This window comes from Amblyomma mixtum, chromosome 1 (genome assembly GCF_055824585.1).
Source record: "Amblyomma mixtum isolate Tamu chromosome 1, ASM5582458v1, whole genome shotgun sequence".
NCBI lineage: Eukaryota > Metazoa > Arthropoda > Arachnida > Ixodida > Ixodidae > Amblyomma > Amblyomma mixtum.
In genome coordinates this window covers 205607749-205627248 of record NC_143012.1, presented here as the reverse complement: position 1 = coordinate 205627248, position 19500 = coordinate 205607749, and the positions used below count along the sequence as shown (strand labels likewise).

Here is a 19500-nt window from a genome sequence, read left to right as displayed (position 1 = left end):
CGGAATTGCTTGTCCTTCATGATAACACGACTAAAATTAGTTTTATAGTTTGTATTCTTTACAGAGGCATGTGGTGTACACGTGCGAGAGCAATCATCGATAAGCGTCCTGAGGGGGAGCGGCTCAAGCCGTTGAACAAACATCAAGCATAGCATCGATGCTGCGGTATGTGCCGTAAATAATGGAGGATGACCACGCAAGCATCGGAATCGTCCGAGCAAACTGTTTACACACCAACAATGTTACGACGCAGATTTTCAATACATTATTGATTCAAATATGGAAGGCGTGAGGTGCATTCACGATACTGAGCATTGCCAATGCTCACGGCCTGGCGTCTTGAGACGCCTTGCTTGTCTGTGGCTTGTCTGGGCCCACGAGGGCCCGCAATTCAGAGCCCCGTTTGTGCTACTGGGGAATGGATTTGTAATTATTGCATACAGGTCCACCTCGGGAATGGAATTTTTATTCCTTCGGCAACGTGGGCAGCAGTTTGTTGGCACCCAAAGATTCGCGTTTCTGCAAGGACGCAGCCTTTGGACGCCTCCACAACTCCTGGAAAGGAGCGTTACAGGGCAAGCTTACAGGGCAAGCTTGCCAAGCTTGCCAAGTCAGAAGCCTCGACAGTGGGCAGGAAGCCAATGACCCCTGAAAAGCTACAAGCCATTGGCCGTAAGTTGCATGTCACAGTGCTCAACGCATTATGTTGTGTGTCAGTGCCCAATTAAATGATAAGGTGGGGGCATTATGTACTACCAATCATATTTTCTTTTCTGCATGTGCTTTTCACTACTTCATTGGCCAGCACCCTGTAGAGACACCAGCGCCGGTAGATCGTCGCAAAGAGTTAAATTATTACCTCAGTGAGCTGGTTCAAGACATGCGAAAAAAATAAACATCTTTTTGAGCTTTTGATGCATTATAATACTCACCAAGCTACCAATACTTGGTAAAAGCTGGGAGCAAATAACACAATTGCACATCGACTGCAATACGAGTCACTGATAATCGCAGATTACCAGTTTCTGAGGCTCTGTATATTGCAGCATTTGGCATGTACACTTATGGCCCCAGTTTTTGGGCAGATTTAGTCCAAGTGGAATATATTTGAAGCATTTTATTCCTGCCTTTGTCCTGTGATACAGGGCCCTCCTGTATAATACGGGCCTAGCCTGTAGAATACAGGACTGTCCTGTAATCCGGTATGAATTTTAAACCGGAACCGCATACCGGGTTATTGTACAGGATTTGCGATACCGGATTACCGGAGTATCCTGTACAAAACAGGAGAGTCCTGTATTATACAGGACTGTCCTGTTTTATACAGGATATTCCGGTAATCCGGTATCGCAAATCCTGTACAATAACCCGGTATGCGGTTCCGGTTTAAAATTCATACCGGATTTTTCAGTAGGGGCAGACGTCTTGGTCCTGTAGAGCTCGCAATATTTGGAGACATCCGCCTCATGGCGGGTCCATTTCATTGTGGTCAGTAGGAGCAAGGGAGAACTTTTTTTTCCTTTTTGGTGCACATCCTTGTGCGACCTATTTAACTCCCCTCTAACGCTCTGAATAAGGGCAGAGGGCTTTTTCCTGCAGTCGCTATATTCGGGTGTACGGTGCATGGCAGCACCGTGGCCTAACCCTGCATCCTTACCACGCCATCGAAGGCCAGCATGCATAGGAGGGCGTAGAATGCGATGCACCACAGCTGGGGGTGGCTGAAGTGCTTGACACTTTCGGGGTACGTGACGAAGGCGTAATCGTATCCTGCGTAGAGAGAGAAACAATGTCAGAGGGATTGCATGCCCAACATGAATAAGAAAATCTGCGAAAACCAGAAGCATACATCTCCAGTGGCGTATTATGACATGACTCGTCTCTCGTTTTCAACTAGCGTTAGCTTATATCCCGTAGTAGCAGAAAGGTGGCCTGATGGCTTTAAAATCCTGACTGTAACCATGCTGTCAACATTAAACGCCAACAGTGCCACTTTTGCACCAACGTTTTGTTGAGAAACTTTGCTTGGGTGGACTGAGCAGGCTTGTCGCGATCCAAAAACGTCGCTTCCTCCTGGCGGCCAATTCAGATGGCATACCCCTGTCACATGGCACCTCAAACTACCATGAAATTAAGAATGGAATGAGGTCCCGTCAAACGAGGTCAAGGGTAGGCAGCTCGATGTCACGGTGCTTGCAAGAAGCTTTTTACTAACATCACCAGGGGCCAATTGGGCGCTGGCTGTTTGGAGCTTACACGAGTAAAAAATGTGTTTAAATAGCAGCGAAATCCTTTCCCGTTCATTCTCTTCTGTGTGGGCCCCCTAGGATCATTTGCTTGCTTGTTTAATCAGGATGGGGAGATGCGTATGGGTTCAGGGAGAAATGTATTCACCTTCTCCCAAATGCGCATACGGTTATTTACTAAAACAAGTCACGTATAGCAGGGCCGCAAAATGGTCTCAGCTCGAACAGTATCTGTAAGTAATGCTACAACATCGCTGAAAGAACAAACGACCCCAGGAGAAATACTACTCAGCTAGCGATAAAATAATACAATGAGCACCTACTCTTTTGTTGAAGTGTAGTCAACCGTAGCAGAAAAGGCAACTTTATTGGAAGGAAGCCACAAGTCGCTCTCGATTTGGCCACCAGATACTCATTGTGCAAAGTTGCCGTCCTGGTTTGATTGTGTCACAAAAGCTAGACACACCACTTGGTAGATATGTAAGGGTTCATGTCCCGGTTCCGATTCAACATGTGCCGTGAGGAACGCCGTGGTGGAGGGCTACGGAGTAAATTAGGCCACCAGAGGTTCTTTAACCTGCACTAACGTCGCACAGCACAAGGGCGTTTTCGCATCTCGCTCTTATCGAATTGCTGCCAGCCGGGATTCGGTCCCATGGCCCTGTGATCAGCAGCTGAATAACGAAGCCAGCTACTTGGAGCTGTCCATCTAATGCACGAAGACATTTATTTCTGTCGAGACGGAAGGTGTTGGTCAGGAGTAGAAAGTAACACTTCAGAGGCTTTGAAATCCATTTCGGAACGCATGCAACGGTAGAAAGCACTTGCATCGTGCATCCTTAATCAAGGCATCATTAACAATACAAAAATAATATCGCTGGTGGTTTAGCGATCGAGAGCATCGGGAATTCTGGTCTTCAAACGACCACCGAGCTTATTTGTTGCTATGATTGCCGCCAAGCTATTTGTGGTCGGAACCAAGCCCAGTAAAGACTTAGTTTAAGAACCACTTCAGTCTCGTCTTCTTCCGTCCGCGGCGTTGTGACCGCCACGAAACAATATCAACTTGAAAACTTGACAATAAGTGTTTACATCAAGTAAACATCAGTGTTTGCTATAGACCAAAAGAAACAAATAATATAAAAGTCACAGTAAGTACACCCACTACTTTTATGTGAGGCGAAATAAGTCCAGAACGTTGTTACATTGCCATTTACTGCATTAATATACAGATTGTGAAGATTATCGGTCAAAGATAGAAGTCAGTATTCTAATATTTTTGCGGGAAAAGGCTTTATGCAACATTTAGCTTCCCATATTTCTGGTGACCGCGAGGTAAATACAGTACCTTAAGCAGGAGTTCCACAGCAGTTCGCTGCGAGATTCTATGATTCGGTACTGAGAAATGCAGAAAGCTGAGTGGTGTTTGCACAAAGAGAACACCCACCTGAGGTAACCACGTCTTCGAGCTCCAGGCCGTATAAAACGGTGGCGTGGCCGTATAGGGCGAAGGCCATGCATCCAGAGAAGAAGCTGAAGGAAAAGTCTGCCCCGATCAGCGTCAGGATGTTCCTGCGCACCCGGCATAAACTGACCGGTGACAAACTCACACCACTAGTGTCGACAGAAAGCAACGCCAGCGCCGATTAGGTCATGACAAGTCCAGAGGTGTGTTACCGAAATTTTTTGCGAGGGTAAATTTAATGGAGCTTTATTCGATCCAGTTCCTGTTTTCGCAGTGTGATGAAATACAATCCTTCGTCACATACGACGAATTGCAGGCGCTTATTCAAGGTTTTTGTTTTACAGTAGAGATATGATGAAGACAGAGCAATGTGCGCACAACAGTTACACGGGCCGGAATGCTTTGCCACTTTTTCAATTCTACTTATACAATGTGTTTTTCGAGATTTGTCATACTCTCAATTAACAGCGCACCCTTACAATCACCAGTTATTCCTGTGGTTACGGCGGAGGTTCAAAACAGAGTACTATCGAAGGAATTTAATCGTCACAACTTGTGGTTTCGAGAACGTTTCTTATAAAACACTCTTACACTCTTTCGCGAAAAAAATTAAGTTTATTAATTACATTCCAGGGCTCCAACAGTACGGCCGTCGGAAGAACTGGGTCCAATTTTCGGAAGTACAGGGTCAGCATTTCTTACGTACATGGCTGTCAAAGTGAAGACCGCCATGTTGGAAGCTTCTTTCAGAGCCGTCCGGGAACTAGTTCCCAAGATCACGGTAGTAATTAGAAAACTAAGCTACGGTCTGTACGAAAAACCATAACTCAGCGTCGCACTCTGGGCCCGAGACCTGTGATATAGATTGCGCCTTGATTAACTTGGGCACTGAGGTGGTGAAGGCCATGCGTCTTCGTCGTGTGAAGTGTATACGCATCGCACGATGGCGTCTTCATCGCAAGGGGACACTGGACGCTTTAATGCTGGAGAGTGCGCGCCGGACAGCTTAGCGTGCGACCATTAGGGCGAGCAATACATGAGCTCTGGCATGGAAATATGAGTGCGAGTGGCATGCGACGAGCGTCCGAAAATGACGAGCCTCAAAAGAAGGCTTCATTGTTGTTTCTGCACGCGAGGTCAGCACACTTCGCAAGCAAGGGATCAAAGCATGCGATGGAGGTTGTCGAGACGAGTAAAGAGGGGCAGTTCGCCAGCAACGTGAAAAAGACGACGCTGAAGTGTCTTCAACCGCCTGGTAACAAGCTTCTGGTTGTGGAATGGGGCTCCGGCCTCTCGACAGGAAACAAGGCAAAGCACGCGTTCTTCCAAGCAGTGTAAACAGAGCACTATACGTCGGTTTTTCTCCATTTTAATTTATTCTATTCGCGAAAACTGGTACCGGCAAATTTGCGAGGACCAGAACATCTCCCTAGCAATTTTTAAATGACGCACCAGCGTAGGGGAACGTCTTCTTGACTCCCTGAGAGAGCAGCCCGCTTACATTGAGAGGGGCCACTGGAAGCGCTTGTAGCTGCCGTAGCATGTCAGCGTGCCCAGTGCCAGCCCCATGCTGAAGAGAAGCTGCTGCGACGCCGCTCGCCACGTCTGTCACGGGACGAAGAGAAATGAGTCCTAATCATGCACCTCCACCTACATAATTCCCACCCGAACGAGCGAATGTGAGAGGACTACCGATGTGTGAGGAGTCATTGTGCCTATTTTGCTCGTCCAACATTCAAGCTTTCCCGTAAGGAACCGTAACATTAATGCCTTTAGAGGGCAGGTGACAGCTTTCCAATGGACACCTGAAGCTTTCTATGCTAAGAAAATTCGATTCGCAGTGGTGGTTCAGCGAAGCCAATGTACGTCGATTACAGTCCTGCGACTAAGCTCGTGTCAGCAACACCGCTCAGCACTAGCAGTGAAGCGTTTCATCGCCTCACAACGTATGGTTTATGCTCAGTGATTTACCATTGCTCCGCTAATCTGCATCCAAACGCCACAAATCATCTCCTAGTCGCTGCAATTTCTTTTCAACATTTATATTGCTAATAGAGACACACTCTTAGTCGTTTATGACCTTTGCTAATAAAGATTCCGCCTTACTCGTTTATGAGTTAAGAAGAGAGTTCAGCGGTGTCATGCGTTGCGGCCGAGGCAAAGCTTCTGCTCAGTACGTGGAGGCATTAGCATCCAGTGTTGCCAAACACGTTATCCACAACTAAAAAGGTTGAAATTTGAAGTTGCGTAATGAGCCGCTGATCTTTTTCCTTACCGCGCCAAAGGATGAGCATTAATATTGTGCAGAGTTCCCGCAGTGCTTTTTCATCTCTGAATTGCGTATTGCATTTCTACACTGAATTATTGGATCCAAGAGTAAGCTAAGCTCTGATAACACGCTTGCTCTTAGTGATTCCTTTCCTAATACATGAAACCGCTTAGGTTTCCCGTTCATCGGGCTTGCCAGCAACTCAGCAACGATAGAAAACACGACATGCAGGATGTACCATGAGGTCCAGGAGCTTTTCCCAGTCGGGAGAGAAGTATGCGGCGAGGCCCCGAATAGAGCCGCGCTGCACCACACTGGACAGGAGAAGCACGAGCAGCAGCGCGTACGTGGTATACGAAGTGCACAGTGCCACCTGGAATGGTGGCCAGAAATCAAAGGTCAGCTGTCATCACAATCACCGTTGCCTTCCGTTCAGTTACGTCTACGGCAAGACAAAACTCTGCTGGGTTCTGACAGATTTGCAGAGGTGCAGTGAAGTCCACCTGAATCAGCTTCAAAACCTGCCTTAAAAACTCGACCACAGCGGAGGTCTAATGGTTTGAGCATCCTCCTCGCATGCGGGAGATGCGGTGTTCGATCCACCGTACCTCCGGGTACCAACCGGTTATACAATGTGTACAAGCTTTCCCGTGGCCTATTCCTTGGCAAATGCTTAGAACGTCTTTGGCCCTGCCTTGAACAGAGGAAAATACATTGTGCCAAGCACCCTCTGGTCACAGATGTAAGTGCATCATAAAAATGATCAAAATCAGTCTTGAAAACTGCCTAAAGAATAGTTTGAAAGTGAACGCTTGCCAAAATTTGACAGATATGGTTCCTGAAACGCGTTGACTCCGAATCTTTGTGCAAGCTCGTGTTGTTGCCTTCTAGGTATATGATTAAAGCGCTTGCTGTATGAGACTAGTTGCCCATGGTGTCCGCTTCGCCTTCTGTGTCGTCGTCGTCATCCCGTACGCCCGCCTGTGACAAACACCCTTCTTCGGTGGTGGTGGTGGTGAGAACTTTATTTGAAACTGGGGAGTTTGGGACACGTAAGTCCTTGGGCCCCCGCACGGCCCCACTGCACTCAAACGTTCATGTCCCGGAGGCTCATGACGCAGGCAGCCCGGCCTACGGCGATGGCTTGTTTGGCCGGGTCCTCGGAGCGCAGTAGGGTCTCCCATGCCTCCCAAGTGGTAAGGTGCTCCAGGCCCCGCGGGGGAGGATCCGCCGGGCAGAGGAAAAGGATATGGGCGAGAGTGGCTTTGGGTTGGTGGCAGAGGGTACAGGAGGGGCTTGTGTGGACTTGGTGATAGCGCGAGCGTATATATGGGGAGGGCAAAGTGCGTGTTTGGAGTCGCCTCCAAAGTGTCTGTTGGTAATTGTCGAGGGAGGGATGGGGTGGGGGGTAGAGTCGACGCTCGGCTTTGCAGGCCTGCGTCATTTCACTGAATAAGTGCATGCGCTCCCGCGAAAACCCGATCGGAGGTCGCCGGTGCCCGGTTAAGAGAACCTTGGGCTAAAGCGTTGGCGGCCTCATTTACGGGATTCCCGGAGTGGGCAGGCACCCATATCAGCTCCACGTGGCGGAGCGGGTATGCGGCGAGGGAGTTCAGTATGCGAAATGCATGGACGTGAACTCTCGCACGAGCAAAATTTAGTATGGCAGTTCTAGAATCAGATAGTATATATCGTGCCTCCGTGCTTGTGATGGCCGGGGCAATGGCGGCCTCTTCGGCCTCCTCCGAAGTGGCAGCGGGGGATATGTGAAGGTTGGCAATCGGTTGGAGGGAAGGGTTTGTGATGGCTACAACCGCGTCCTCGCCTGTGCATGCGGCATCTACCCAAACGGCTTACGGTTCCATGCCATAGTGTTTGTGGAGCGCCCGAGCGCGAGCTCTGCGTCGGGGTTCGTGGTAAGTGTTTATAGGGAGAGGTTTGACAAGTACTTCGCGGTTAAAATTGCGGGAGACCGGGAGCTGTGTGGGGTCCGTGGCTTGTATTCGGATACCGAGAGCGTGTAGGATGTGTCTGCCAGTGGTGGTTCTCGCGAGACATGATATCAACGGCATAGACTGTATGTCGAAGGTGAGGGTTGGTTTGTAGATTGCCGGCAAGGCTTATTAAAAGGAATATTGTAGGCCTTATCGAGCAGCCGTACCTTCGCACAGCTTCGGATGCCCTTGAAGATCGTAAAAAAGCCCGCCAACCAGAGGATGCCGCTCACGAGGAGAACGTCCCGATGAAGGGTGCCGATTTCCTCAATGCCTGAGGTTAGGTGTAGGATTTCTTTCCTGCGAATAGTGTGACAGGTTTATTAGGTACGCGGTTAACGTTAATAGATGGAGCTCATCAATGATAGCGCAAAAGAATGAGCGAGATGAATTGAGGAAAGAGTGGGCGGAATATTTCATGCTCAAGTCGCCCAGGTCGAGGTCGCTCGCTCTCTCCCGACCGCATATTGTTATTGGCCACATGTAGCGCGGCCTCAAGTCTCAGTTTAAGATTACAAGAAATAAAAGTCCCCTACACGCAGTTGCACGAATGTATATTACCTGTGCGTACATTATTTTTATATTGGTATCATTTCATTCTATTATGATGTGTGTCCATGATTGTCCTGTACATTTACGGCGCTTGCATACTTAGTCATTTAGCTATTTTTCTCAAATATGCCTTTTAACTACTACTTTTAGGGCGCAAGTTGGTATTGAAAACTTGCCAGCATGTGTAATGGAGAAATCAGGGACATGGTCATGTTCGGTCTAGTTGGCGCGCCTGATGCTAAAAGAGGTCCACACAGCTCTGCTTTCGCTTGGTAGCGTAAATTTATTGATCTCTTCTTTCTAGTTCGGTGCGATAATAAGTCGAAGCTCCTATCGTTCACCACTTTCATGTGTACTCGATAAAAGCGAAGGGCTATTGTATGTCTGAGTTGTCATACCTGGAAAGCTTCGGAGGAATTGCCAAACATTTTAACGCGACAGCGCAAATAGTCCCGTGGCATGGAAAAGCCGACGTCGTCGTCGGCCTCATTGGCCATGAGCAAAAAAAGTCAAGAAAAATGACCAGAGAAGCAAACTAGATGGCAGGTGGGCCACTTTTGTGGCGTCATCCCGACCTCCCCATCGGAATGTGAGCAAAGTGCCCACCGTAGCAGGTGGCAGTTTGACTGGTGGCGAGAGGTAGCACGGGAAGAGCGACCTGGGTTTGACAAGCCTCACTGGTGGCCGCACCTGGCAACGTAGGGCAGTGGCGCATCGCTTAACCGCTGAACCACGGGGATAGAAGGGGATATGATGAGCCCCTGCGATCTATACATTGTAAAGTAGCGAGTGACCATTTACGGGCGTATGTGAATAAACCAATTAACGCTATCGCTCATACCTTCATGGTGGGGCTTAAGTGTACCCTCCAGTTGTTTTTCTCTCTCTGGTAGACGCTTGTGAACTGCAATAACTGTCGAGATGACACGGTGGCCAAAGCAGTGTACTTGTCAAGTCATCTAACTCTAACGATGCCTGGATGTTTATGCACCACAAGTCAACGGCAGATAGTGTTGAGGCCCATCAGTAGGCTTGGGGCTTCGAGGTGCGTTGTTGGATAGAACATATTTGCTATGCTACATTTGTCATTTCGACATCAATATCGTGCAATTTTTGCCACTACCGTGATGCTGCGGCGCACGCTCCACCGGTGTGACTACGAACTGCTTTCATATGTTAACGGATGAATGAACGCACACTCGTACTGGCCGCAGGTCGAAGTGGTCATGGTCAGGACGATAAAAAGGACCACAGTTTGTCTCCTCTCAATTCAATACCTTCATCAGGAACCTGGGAGATCGACCCACCTCAGCCGCGCCCCACCATCCGACTACCAACTGCCTCGGTGAGAGGCTTATTCATTCAGTGAAGTCACCATTTTGAAAGAGGCGAGAGCGAGACGCTCTAGAAATGACTGCACGAGTGTTTTTACTTATTTACCGCCCATGCACTACAAAGGAAATTAGAGCCAACCAGTTCTTCGGCAGACGACTTCGCACAAGTCTCAATGCCATCAAGCTTTCGGTCGGGGAGAAAGTAACAGTCCGTGCTTTCCTCTCAATGAGGCACCCCAGAGAAAAATTTCAACGTGCCAGTCGAGGCCCTCGTATGTAACTGGCATGGGTCTGCAAAGTGGGTTAAGGGAACAATACGGGAAGAATGGTGTATGGCTTAGGGGGGTTTAACGTCCCAAAGCAACTCAGGTTATGGGGCCGCTATAGTGAAGGGCTTCGGAAATGTCGACCACATGGACCACCTGGGGTTCTTTAACGTGCACCGATATCGTGCAGTACACGGGCTTCTGGAATTTCGCCTGTATCGAAATTCGACCGCCGCGCCTGCGATCGAAAGTATGTGGACCAGTGTATCTCAAGGTTCGGGTTCAGACGACCCGAGGCGCGTGCGTCTGGCGTCGCCGTCGAGATGAAAATGTTTACTACTACCCCTGAGAAATTGCTCACTGTCCGACAGACGGATTCTTGCCTGACAAGAGTTGCTGTGCCAGCGGCGTTGACGTTCCGCCGTCAACTGTGTCAAAAGAGAGAACAGGGTGCTCCATCAGTTTGGATCGGCGCTTCCTTGTCAGAGAGCGCCGCTATCAGGAACGATACAGCGCCCCTCGTGTACTACATATCTGCAATGCTGAATTAAGACAGAGGAGTTATGCGTATCGCACACGTCTGCCTAGAAGCGCGTGCATCTACGCGAGTGTCTACATTGAGGACGACGAAGCCGTCGGATGATTAGGGCACACTTAGTTGTAAAGAACTTCACGACTGATTGGGTTGCTGTACTTGCATTATTGGCTGAAAGACACGACACCCCGCTTTAAGCTACCACTCGCAGTCGACCAAGGCGAACGTTGTTCGAAACCGACGACGAGCGTTGCCCCGAATTATTACAAAATTTCCGTCCGAACGATACCTGCAGTTTGGCTCGTACCTAACCAAACGGCGAGCCGTAAAGGGAAGCACGCAGTGCGTGGATTCGAAGGTTCTCGAATGACGACGATGACAAGATCTGCCAGCGGCAGCGCGTTACCAAAATTCTTCCCCCACAAGGTTCGCAAGCCACGACAGCGGGCCGACGCGTTTGCCGATAGCGGGATGAAAAGGCATTTACGCTGTCAATGTTGTGTCTGTGAGTGAGAGACCCATCTTGGTGCTAAACAAGGAATGTAATTGGCGCGCCTGTATTTGATGAAAACTTAGAGCACCGTTTTTATAACTCTCCACCACCAAAAGCCCAATAATTAATTCATCTTTTAAAACGGTCTCGTAGCTATTTGTTATTTGCAAGAATCTCCTTCGAAAAATTATCCTCTGGAAAACCGGTGCGCATAGAAATTTATTCAGGTAAACACAATATCCAATTTTGTACTGAAAAATGGATGATTGGCGCAAAAAAATTACACAAATTTGGCCAGACTACTTGGGGCTCTATCCGAGAGGAAAATCCCTTATAAATAGGAACATCGGGTTCTTTTTTTTCGCGCTTCAGAAATAATCGGACTACTTCTTTTCAGAGAAGATGCGCGTATACAGTGCAATATTGACGAGCACCCTGAGGCTAAAGCTACACCAATGTAACAGTACGAAGACAGAGTGCGTAAGCGGTTCCTCACAGCAGGAACTGCTCAGTGGAGGTCTGCGTGGCGTTGAGGCAGGTGCTGCGCATGGCGTCGTACTCGCTCGCGGGCACCATCACGGAAGTGTTGCCTGGTCCGATGCCCGGCACGGCGAGGGCGTCCTTCTCGGTGTAGTTGCTCGAGGAGTACTTACGCGCGAGGGTGGCGTTGATGCGGAAGCACGGCACCTGCAGACGGGATGAAGCAGGCAAAGCTAAAGTGGCGCGAGAAACTCCTTTTGCATTGACGCGGAACATGGTAGGACAAGCTTATTACGGACAGCTGCAGCTTCTGTTCTCGACATTTTGTCCTTACAATATGTGCTACCCGTGTACAGAAACAGCAAACGGTTCAAGGGATCTTTCATTTAGCATCTAGAACAAACGGAATTGGCCCGAATAGCAGAACTGTTCAAAACAAACTTTGGCTAAACGTCACTCTCAGTGGCGTGGCATGCGTTCGCAAGATGGATGGTGTTGAGCAGATTGCACAGCATGCTATTGCGGTCGCCGGTTTGTAGGTCGATGCGAACAGGGATATCTTTTTGGTGCATTTCATACAGGCTAATGGCGTGACAGCCGGCACCCTGCCGCCGGCATCAAAACTTAAATTCCGCAGTATTGCTTTCATTACCACAGTTTCTTTGCACCACTCTAATGCATACGTTAGGAACCATTAAACTTATTTTGGTGAACCGATAGCATCCTTCAGTGTCTAGCAGCATGAGGAGAAAAGCTCGATAAGTATTTCGAACGATAACTTCTTTGTGATGGTCTGAGGGCTACACGATTTTGCGGAGTTCTTTTCCACGCTAACTTAACATGTTATAGAAGCATCCATGCAAGCGTTGAAAAAAATATCTGCCTCTCCCGTAACCAAGAGTAGAGTAAGCATGAAAACGGGCATAACACGAAGCCTACGCGGACACGACGAGACGCAGGCCTCACAAGAATGTATATGCAGCGCGTTCGAAACTGCTAAGTGCGTAGAGGCGAAAGCGTTTTCCGCACCACTTTGCCTATGGGACACTGGTGACGTCACCACTGGATTACGTCGCACATAATTGATGACGAAGTAATGACAAATTACTAATTAGTGACTGATTACTGATTAATTACTAAATAAAATTAACTGCTAATTAATGACGCTTAAGCTTCGCCTTTAGGAGTGGAACGCGAAAGCGTGTTGTAGCGCTGCCATGCAGTCCACGGAATGCCACCACTCGTTCGGCGCGATGCCTTGTCCTTTGAACGCGACGCTTTTTGAGGAAAGGAAATTACGCAGTAATTCTGTCATCTCGGCGGACACCGGAACCGTACCGTACAGGAAGGGAGGAACGCCACCACCCGTTTGGCGCGATGGCTTGCCCTTTGAACGCAAGGCTTTTTGAGGAAAGGAAATGGAACAGAAATTCTTTGTCATCTCGGTGGACACCCGAACCGCACCGTAAGGAAGGGAGGAACGCCACCACCAGTTCGGAGCGAAGCTACCGGCGCTTGTATGCCGGTCCTGTAGGAGGGCTTAGAGTCTCGTTAAATCTCGTTTGGTGCCCGGGTGCTCCCGTTTCAGTGCCCGGATGAATGGAATTCAGTGGGTGGTGGTGAAAACATTTATTACGAATGAGCAGGTGGTATGTTTGGATCAGCCCGTAAGGGACCGATCCTTACAAACACTAGGTGGAGCTCCCTAGTATGGGACCCCAGTGGCGGTTGCCGCCGCCCGGGCGCGCCCGACTAAGGCTTGTTGGGCCTGTAAGTCGTGGCAGCCGAGCAGGGTCGCCTCCCAGTCCTCCCGGGTTGGGTTGGGGATGGGGGGAATAGCGGGGTTGGAGGGGCAGGCCCACACCATGTGATAGGTGTCAGAAGACACTGCACTACAGTGTGGGCAGCTGCCGCTAAAGGAGGGGTCAAAATGTTTTAGTGCTGCCGGGCACAGCAATGTATTGGTGAGAAGGCGGAGAAGGAGCCGCTCATCCGCCTTCTTCAGGCCTTTACATGGGCTAGGGTAAAGGCGATGACAATTTTGATATGTTGGAATATCTTTGAATGCATAGACCGGATTAAAATCGGGTTCCTGATCGGATGGGGAGGAGAAAACAGCCCGGATGAGTGGAATTCAGTGCCCGGATGTTGGCTCTCGGTCTCGGTGTGACGTCACCACACTGCCGACAACGGGAGCTAAAAGCATATCATGCTTAAAAATACAGCACAGCTGTGTTTAGGCTGAATGATTAGAGAAGCACATTTGCAAGAATGACCCATGCACGAAGATATTGCCACGTAAAAAACAGTATAGTACAGTGCACTACGACAAGCGTGTCATTTCTGAAGAGCTCAGGCAATGGTTTCACTTACGATCCTGTAATCCCTTATGAAGCAGTTGGCGTCACTCCAGGAGTTGTTACAGCTTATCCACGGCAGTGTTGGTGAGAAGGAGTAGAAGAGATAAAGAAAAGCGTGGACGACTGTATTCATGTAGCTCACGCATGACGACAGGTTGATGTAGAGCATGCTCCAGGCGATACCTGAAAGGAGGTCAGGATCATCATCTGCCACGTTGTGCACTGTACGGAACGGATGGTTTCACCCCAAAATCCTGCCACGGATGCACTTAAGCAGCACATTCCAAACACATATCTCTACGCCGTTCTATGCCTCCTTATGGAGGTTTTACGGCGCACTGGAATCCGCTCTGTTACTCTGAGAAAGTGCTGAAAAGCTGTTTTGTGCTGCACTAGCCTAGATCAAGCTCTCTTTTAACACTTGGTTTTCATGTAGATATCACAAACTGGCATTTTCCTTCGAACCCACGCGCCTCTTCATGATTCCTAGGCGAATGCTGGAACCGAAATAATGCAGGGATAACAACCTCGTCATTGTGCGTCGCAGTTCTAGCAGGCTGTAGTCTTCCTATCTTCAAACAAACAACCATTATGGTAATTGCTTGGTTTTTAAGGTGAAAAGCACCTGAATGCATATCTCTGGTGTGCTTGTATGGTTGTAAAACTTGATGCGCATCCATTATGGAAATGCTTTCACCTACTGACGACCACACGTTTAGGTGCTGAGTAATGCCAATCTGTTGAACATCGTGGTTTAGTTAGGAGCTATGTAGAGAACGCCATTCATAAACCAATATGAGCCTTTGAAAATGAAGAAGAACTTAAAAGGTGCTCGCTATAAATGCCTTTGTTTAAAGATGGTGGCACCGTTCCCTGTGGTTGTTGTGAGCAAGGAGTGGCCGATTTTTGAAGATGGTTTCAAAGCTCACGCTTCTAAACGGCATCCCGAGTGTAAGTTTTCAATTAATCCCTAAAATTCCGCACGTCTTGTCGTTGTATTACAAGGCGCTCGAACTTCGTTAACCTATCTGATTATTATTTCTCGCGCACCGTTTCTTCCATTATGTATTGCTGATGTAACGATGAGCCACGTACGTCGGCTTAAATAAATGGAGACACGAAGTTTTCAGGTGTCGGTTTATTTGCCTTGAAAGAGGCCTATGGTCATAAGAATCATCAAATTTTGCTGAAACTGTTAGTGCGTACCGCTCAAAATTAATAAAAACGATTTTGTCGCGGAAGTTTCAGTGCCGGTCGGCACCAGCACTGAAGTGCACTTCGACGTCATGATCGACCGGCCAACCTGGGTCTACAAAATTCTTGACGACGTCGCCAAGAATAACCAGTTGCGAAGCACTGGTTATTTATACAGACAACCGCTGAGTTCGGTGACGTCACAATAATTGGGGCAAGTACACCTTTAAGTCACTCGATGCAGACGTAAATGCCGAGCGGCTCTTAAAATTATCGTCCACTCAACTCCTGCAGCTGAAACTTGCTGGAAGACATCTCCTTAAGCCAAGGAAACAAATCATATTGTTTGCGTTCCAAAGTTTGTGTCTGTCCCCTTTTCTTAAATTACGCGAGATGTGGTACCGACGTTAGGACTTTCTGGTGATGTGCCGAGATTCGTCGCGTCTCTTGACTACATCACTGCCTCCGCTGAAAATCCCAGCTACCAGGAAAACGAACAAAGAAGAAACAAATGCTGTCTTCCACCGAGTACAACCAAAACCAAGTTACGCAAAAGATATCCGAAACAGGAATGGAAAGTGACGCCCACTGGTGAAGGGAAGCACCGGTCCGGTGCGGAAATTGAAGCTAGAAAGTAAGGATGTTGGCGTTGGTCTTCGTCACAATGCCCCAAATCCAACATTTTAATATTTGGCGCTTCCTGAGGCTCAAGTTTTGCTGCGGACAGTTTTTGCCAGAATATTTCTGAGAACTTTCTAAACACCTGAAAAGCGTTTGCACCGCTGGAGCCACAATTAAGACAGCAAAATTACAGCACATACGTGACAGAGACAGGTAGCTTTGCGGTAGCTGCCTATGCATCAAGGTTCAATTAAGGTAGCAAATTGCCCACCAGATACGTTTTGAGGAGCATTAATGTCTTCGTTATCACGACCACAAGAAAATAACGTTGCGTTCAATAGAATTACAAGTACGCCGACCCTCTACAAATTATTTACGCATATGCGCCGACCTTTGGCCATGGGGAATCCTCTGAAGGCTCCTGGTCCACTGCAGCTGCTGAACTGGCCCAAGAAGATTTCCAGGTAAGTCATGGGCACCGCGACGACCACCATTAGGAACACGTACACCATCATGAAGACCACTGGGAACGCCACAAAAGTATTGCCTTTTTTCACGATGCAAAGTATACTCGCACTTTGCACGAAAGTTGCATCCAGAGCTGATGTACGTTCTGAAGAAAGAGCAATACGCAAGGGTTATGCGTTTGTTTCTCAGTGCGAGGTACTAATTTTATATCACCTGACGCCTATCTTTTCAACCTCCCGCAAGTTATAGGTATACAGAGTAGCCACGGGAAAGTGGCCAAAGTGGTTCTGTTGTATTATGTGTTAGTGATTGGTGCCGGACGGTACTCTTACTGGCGGGCAGAGTGTAATGGGATTTCATTTACTGCTTGTCTCCGAAAATTAAACTGAATAGATATTGCATTAATTTACCCTTAAAGGAAAACTGAAATATTGGACGCAGTACCTTTACATGAGCTCTCAAATATAATTACAGTTCAATTATAATTTGTAACGAATAAAAGCGCCGATCGCTGCCTTTGAGTGCAAAGAGGTCGGGACTTCGAACACCTTAATGGGAGCCTCCCAATACTGGTACCCTGTCCCGATAGGTGAGGCGCATTCAAGCATGTACTGCTTGCGCATAGTTACTTGGCACACAGTGAAAGCTGCACCCGGCGTCAACACTAAATGGACGACTGTCCATGCCATTCACGCGTTACAATGGTGTGTGTCGCTTTGCCACTTTTGGTACTAAACTCAATGGGAAGAGAGGATCGCACTTCAGTGACAACCCTTTGTTACGTGCGAGAGGCTTGCAGCTTCCAACTCCTGATTTGCCAGTTTGAGCTGCAATTTTATCTCGTTCTAATACACCTTCTCCTCTTACTTTCAGGAAAACCGGTTGTCGCCGCTGGAGACTAAATATTGGGCCGAATAGAAGATCGTACTCTGCTTGCAATCGGATCTTGTTATACATCCCCCGTCTGATTCACAGGTTTTCAAAACTCTGAGCTTTAAAATGAACCTGGAGTGGAGATATGTTACTTTTATACCCATTAACCATATTTTGCACTTCTGAGACTACTTCTTTGGAAAGGCGGGCGAATTCCGTGGGGCACAAAACCGTGGCATTCAAATCATTGGCATCTGGAAGAAGCACGCCAGGAATTGCGTTTGACTCGCCGTGCTGCTCAAAAATGATGCTTTTTTGGTGGTGGTGACGGTGAGATGTGTACTGCATCCTTTTAATTGCGGTGTCCCAGACTTACCAGTTCGCGGCTTTGGTTTGGTTTATTTGGGCTTAACGTCGCAAATCGACTGAGGCTATGAAGGACGCCGTAGGGAAGGACTCCGGAAATTTCGACCCTCTGGGGTTCTTTAACGCGCACCCCAGGTGGTCGAAATTTCCGGAGACCTTCACTACGGTGTCCCTCATAGCCTGAGTCGCTGTGGGAAGTTAAAGCCAAATAAACCAAACAAAAGCCGCGAAACATCATTTTCGAGCCCCCGTCAGAAAAAAAAAAATAAATTTTCGAGTTGCGGCTTTGCGATCCATGCCAACGCATGAAAGAATTGATCGAACACTTTTCTGCTGACTATCGATCTGAGCTCTCAAGCATTGCAAATGTTCACCTGCATTTCCATTCCTCTTCCATGCCTTCAGAATACTACCTTGGACGAGAGTATGCAGCTCACCATGAAAGAAACGCACAGGGCACGTTCTGTACTTTGGTGGTCCCCAGTGCCTGCTTTTTCGGCGCGTTTCTGTCTAACCTGCAGGCTGCTACAGTGTCTATTCTGTAGTCTCGATGTGCAGTCTTCGGATATCGGGGATGATTTTCTGTTAACATTTCTATTCTCTAATGTCGTGAATAGGAAAGTTGCGGCTCTCGAGGGCTGACCGCAATTTACAGCATGCATGCTTACTGCCGCACTGTACTCACGGCCTCCGTTGTTGTACACGACGAAGGGGAACCTGAGGAGGTTCGAGAGGCCCACGATCATGCCGACGGAGGCGAACAGGAACTCGGTCGGGCTTTTCCACTGCTGCCGGCTCGACGTCGTCATGATGGCTGCCGCGTACGCTTCTTCTTCATCTTCTTCTTCACCTCTTTATAATGGCACATACCCATGTGGGGGGATGGTTCTTCTTCTTCTACACCGCAACGCGCGATGCCTCGAGCCCGAGAAGAGAGAGAGAGAGAAAACTTTATTTACAAAGGAATTCGGGGCACGCCACAGGGTCCCCGCACGACCCCACTGCACTCAAGTGTTTATGTTCCTGAGGTCCATAACACTGGCAGCACGGCCGGTGGCGATGGTCTGCACGGCCGGGCCCTCCGAGTGCAGCAGGGTCTCCCAGTCCTCCCAGGTCTTGAGGTTCTCTAGGTCCCGCGGGGGAGGGTCCGCCGGGCAGAGGGAAAGGATGTGGAGGGAAGAAGCGAAGGGTTCTGGGCATAGGGCGCAAGCAGGAGTGGGGAAGGAGGGATGATAGTAGGTTAGGGTAAGGGGCGAGGGGAGAGTATGTGTTTGTAATCTGCGCCAGAGTGTTGCGTGTCTGTTATCTAGGGAGGGGTGGGGCGGGGGGTAGAGCTGGCGAGAGGCTCTGTATGCCTGGGTCAGCTCACTGAATGAGTGCATGCGATCCTTCGTGAATCCCCGATCCGAGGCCACCTGAGCCCGGTTTAAAGAACCTCGGGCTAAAAGGTTGGCGGCCTCGTTTCCGGGATTCCCGGAGTGCGCAGGCACCCATATCAGCTCCACTTGGCGGGGCGGGGGTGCATCGGGCGAGTCTAGTATGCCAAAAGCAGGGACATGAACTCGGCCTCGAGTAAAATTTAGAATCGCAGTTTTAGAGTCAGTTAAAATATACCGGGCTTCCGTGCGGGTTATAGCAAGTGCAATGGCGGCTTCCTCTGCAGCCTCTGGGGACGTATCTGGAGGGAGAGGTAGTGTGAGGAGGGTGGATGAAGAGGAGTCCACCGCAGCTGCTGTCGCTTCATCACCCGTGCAGGCAGCGTCCACCCATACGGCGTCCGGCTGGGGGCCGTACGCTGGATGGAGTGCCTTCGCACGGGCTCTGCGGCGCTGCTCATGGTGGGACGGGTGCATATTCCTCGGGAGCGGCCTGATGAGAAGCTCTCGGTGAAGGGATCGTGGGATGGCGAGAAGGGTTGGGTCGTTGGCCGGTATTTTGATTCCGAGGGAGTCCAGGATATACCGACCTGTGGAAGTTTTTGTGA

The 19500-nt window shown here is 48.9% G+C and overlaps 1 protein-coding gene across 1 annotated transcript in view; it reads right to left on the bottom strand.

Moving 5' to 3' along the window:
• The window catches only part of LOC149370625 (creatine transporter-like), a 38057-nt gene extending 19732 nt beyond the window's left edge, over nucleotides 1–18325 (bottom strand). Inside the window, exons 1-9 of the mRNA XM_089583853.1 lie at nucleotides 18202–18325; nucleotides 16201–16332; nucleotides 14008–14177; nucleotides 11651–11841; nucleotides 8142–8274; nucleotides 6219–6353; nucleotides 5213–5316; nucleotides 3694–3818; nucleotides 1658–1770 (exon numbers count right to left, since the gene is read on the bottom strand). Of these exons, the coding sequence (XP_089439979.1) occupies nucleotides 1658–1770; nucleotides 3694–3818; nucleotides 5213–5316; nucleotides 6219–6353; nucleotides 8142–8274; nucleotides 11651–11841; nucleotides 14008–14177; nucleotides 16201–16332; nucleotides 18202–18325 (1227 nt within the window). The remainder of the gene's footprint in view (nucleotides 1–1657; nucleotides 1771–3693; nucleotides 3819–5212; nucleotides 5317–6218; nucleotides 6354–8141; nucleotides 8275–11650; nucleotides 11842–14007; nucleotides 14178–16200; nucleotides 16333–18201) is intronic.
• Between the last annotated feature and the right edge of the window lie 1175 nt (nucleotides 18326–19500).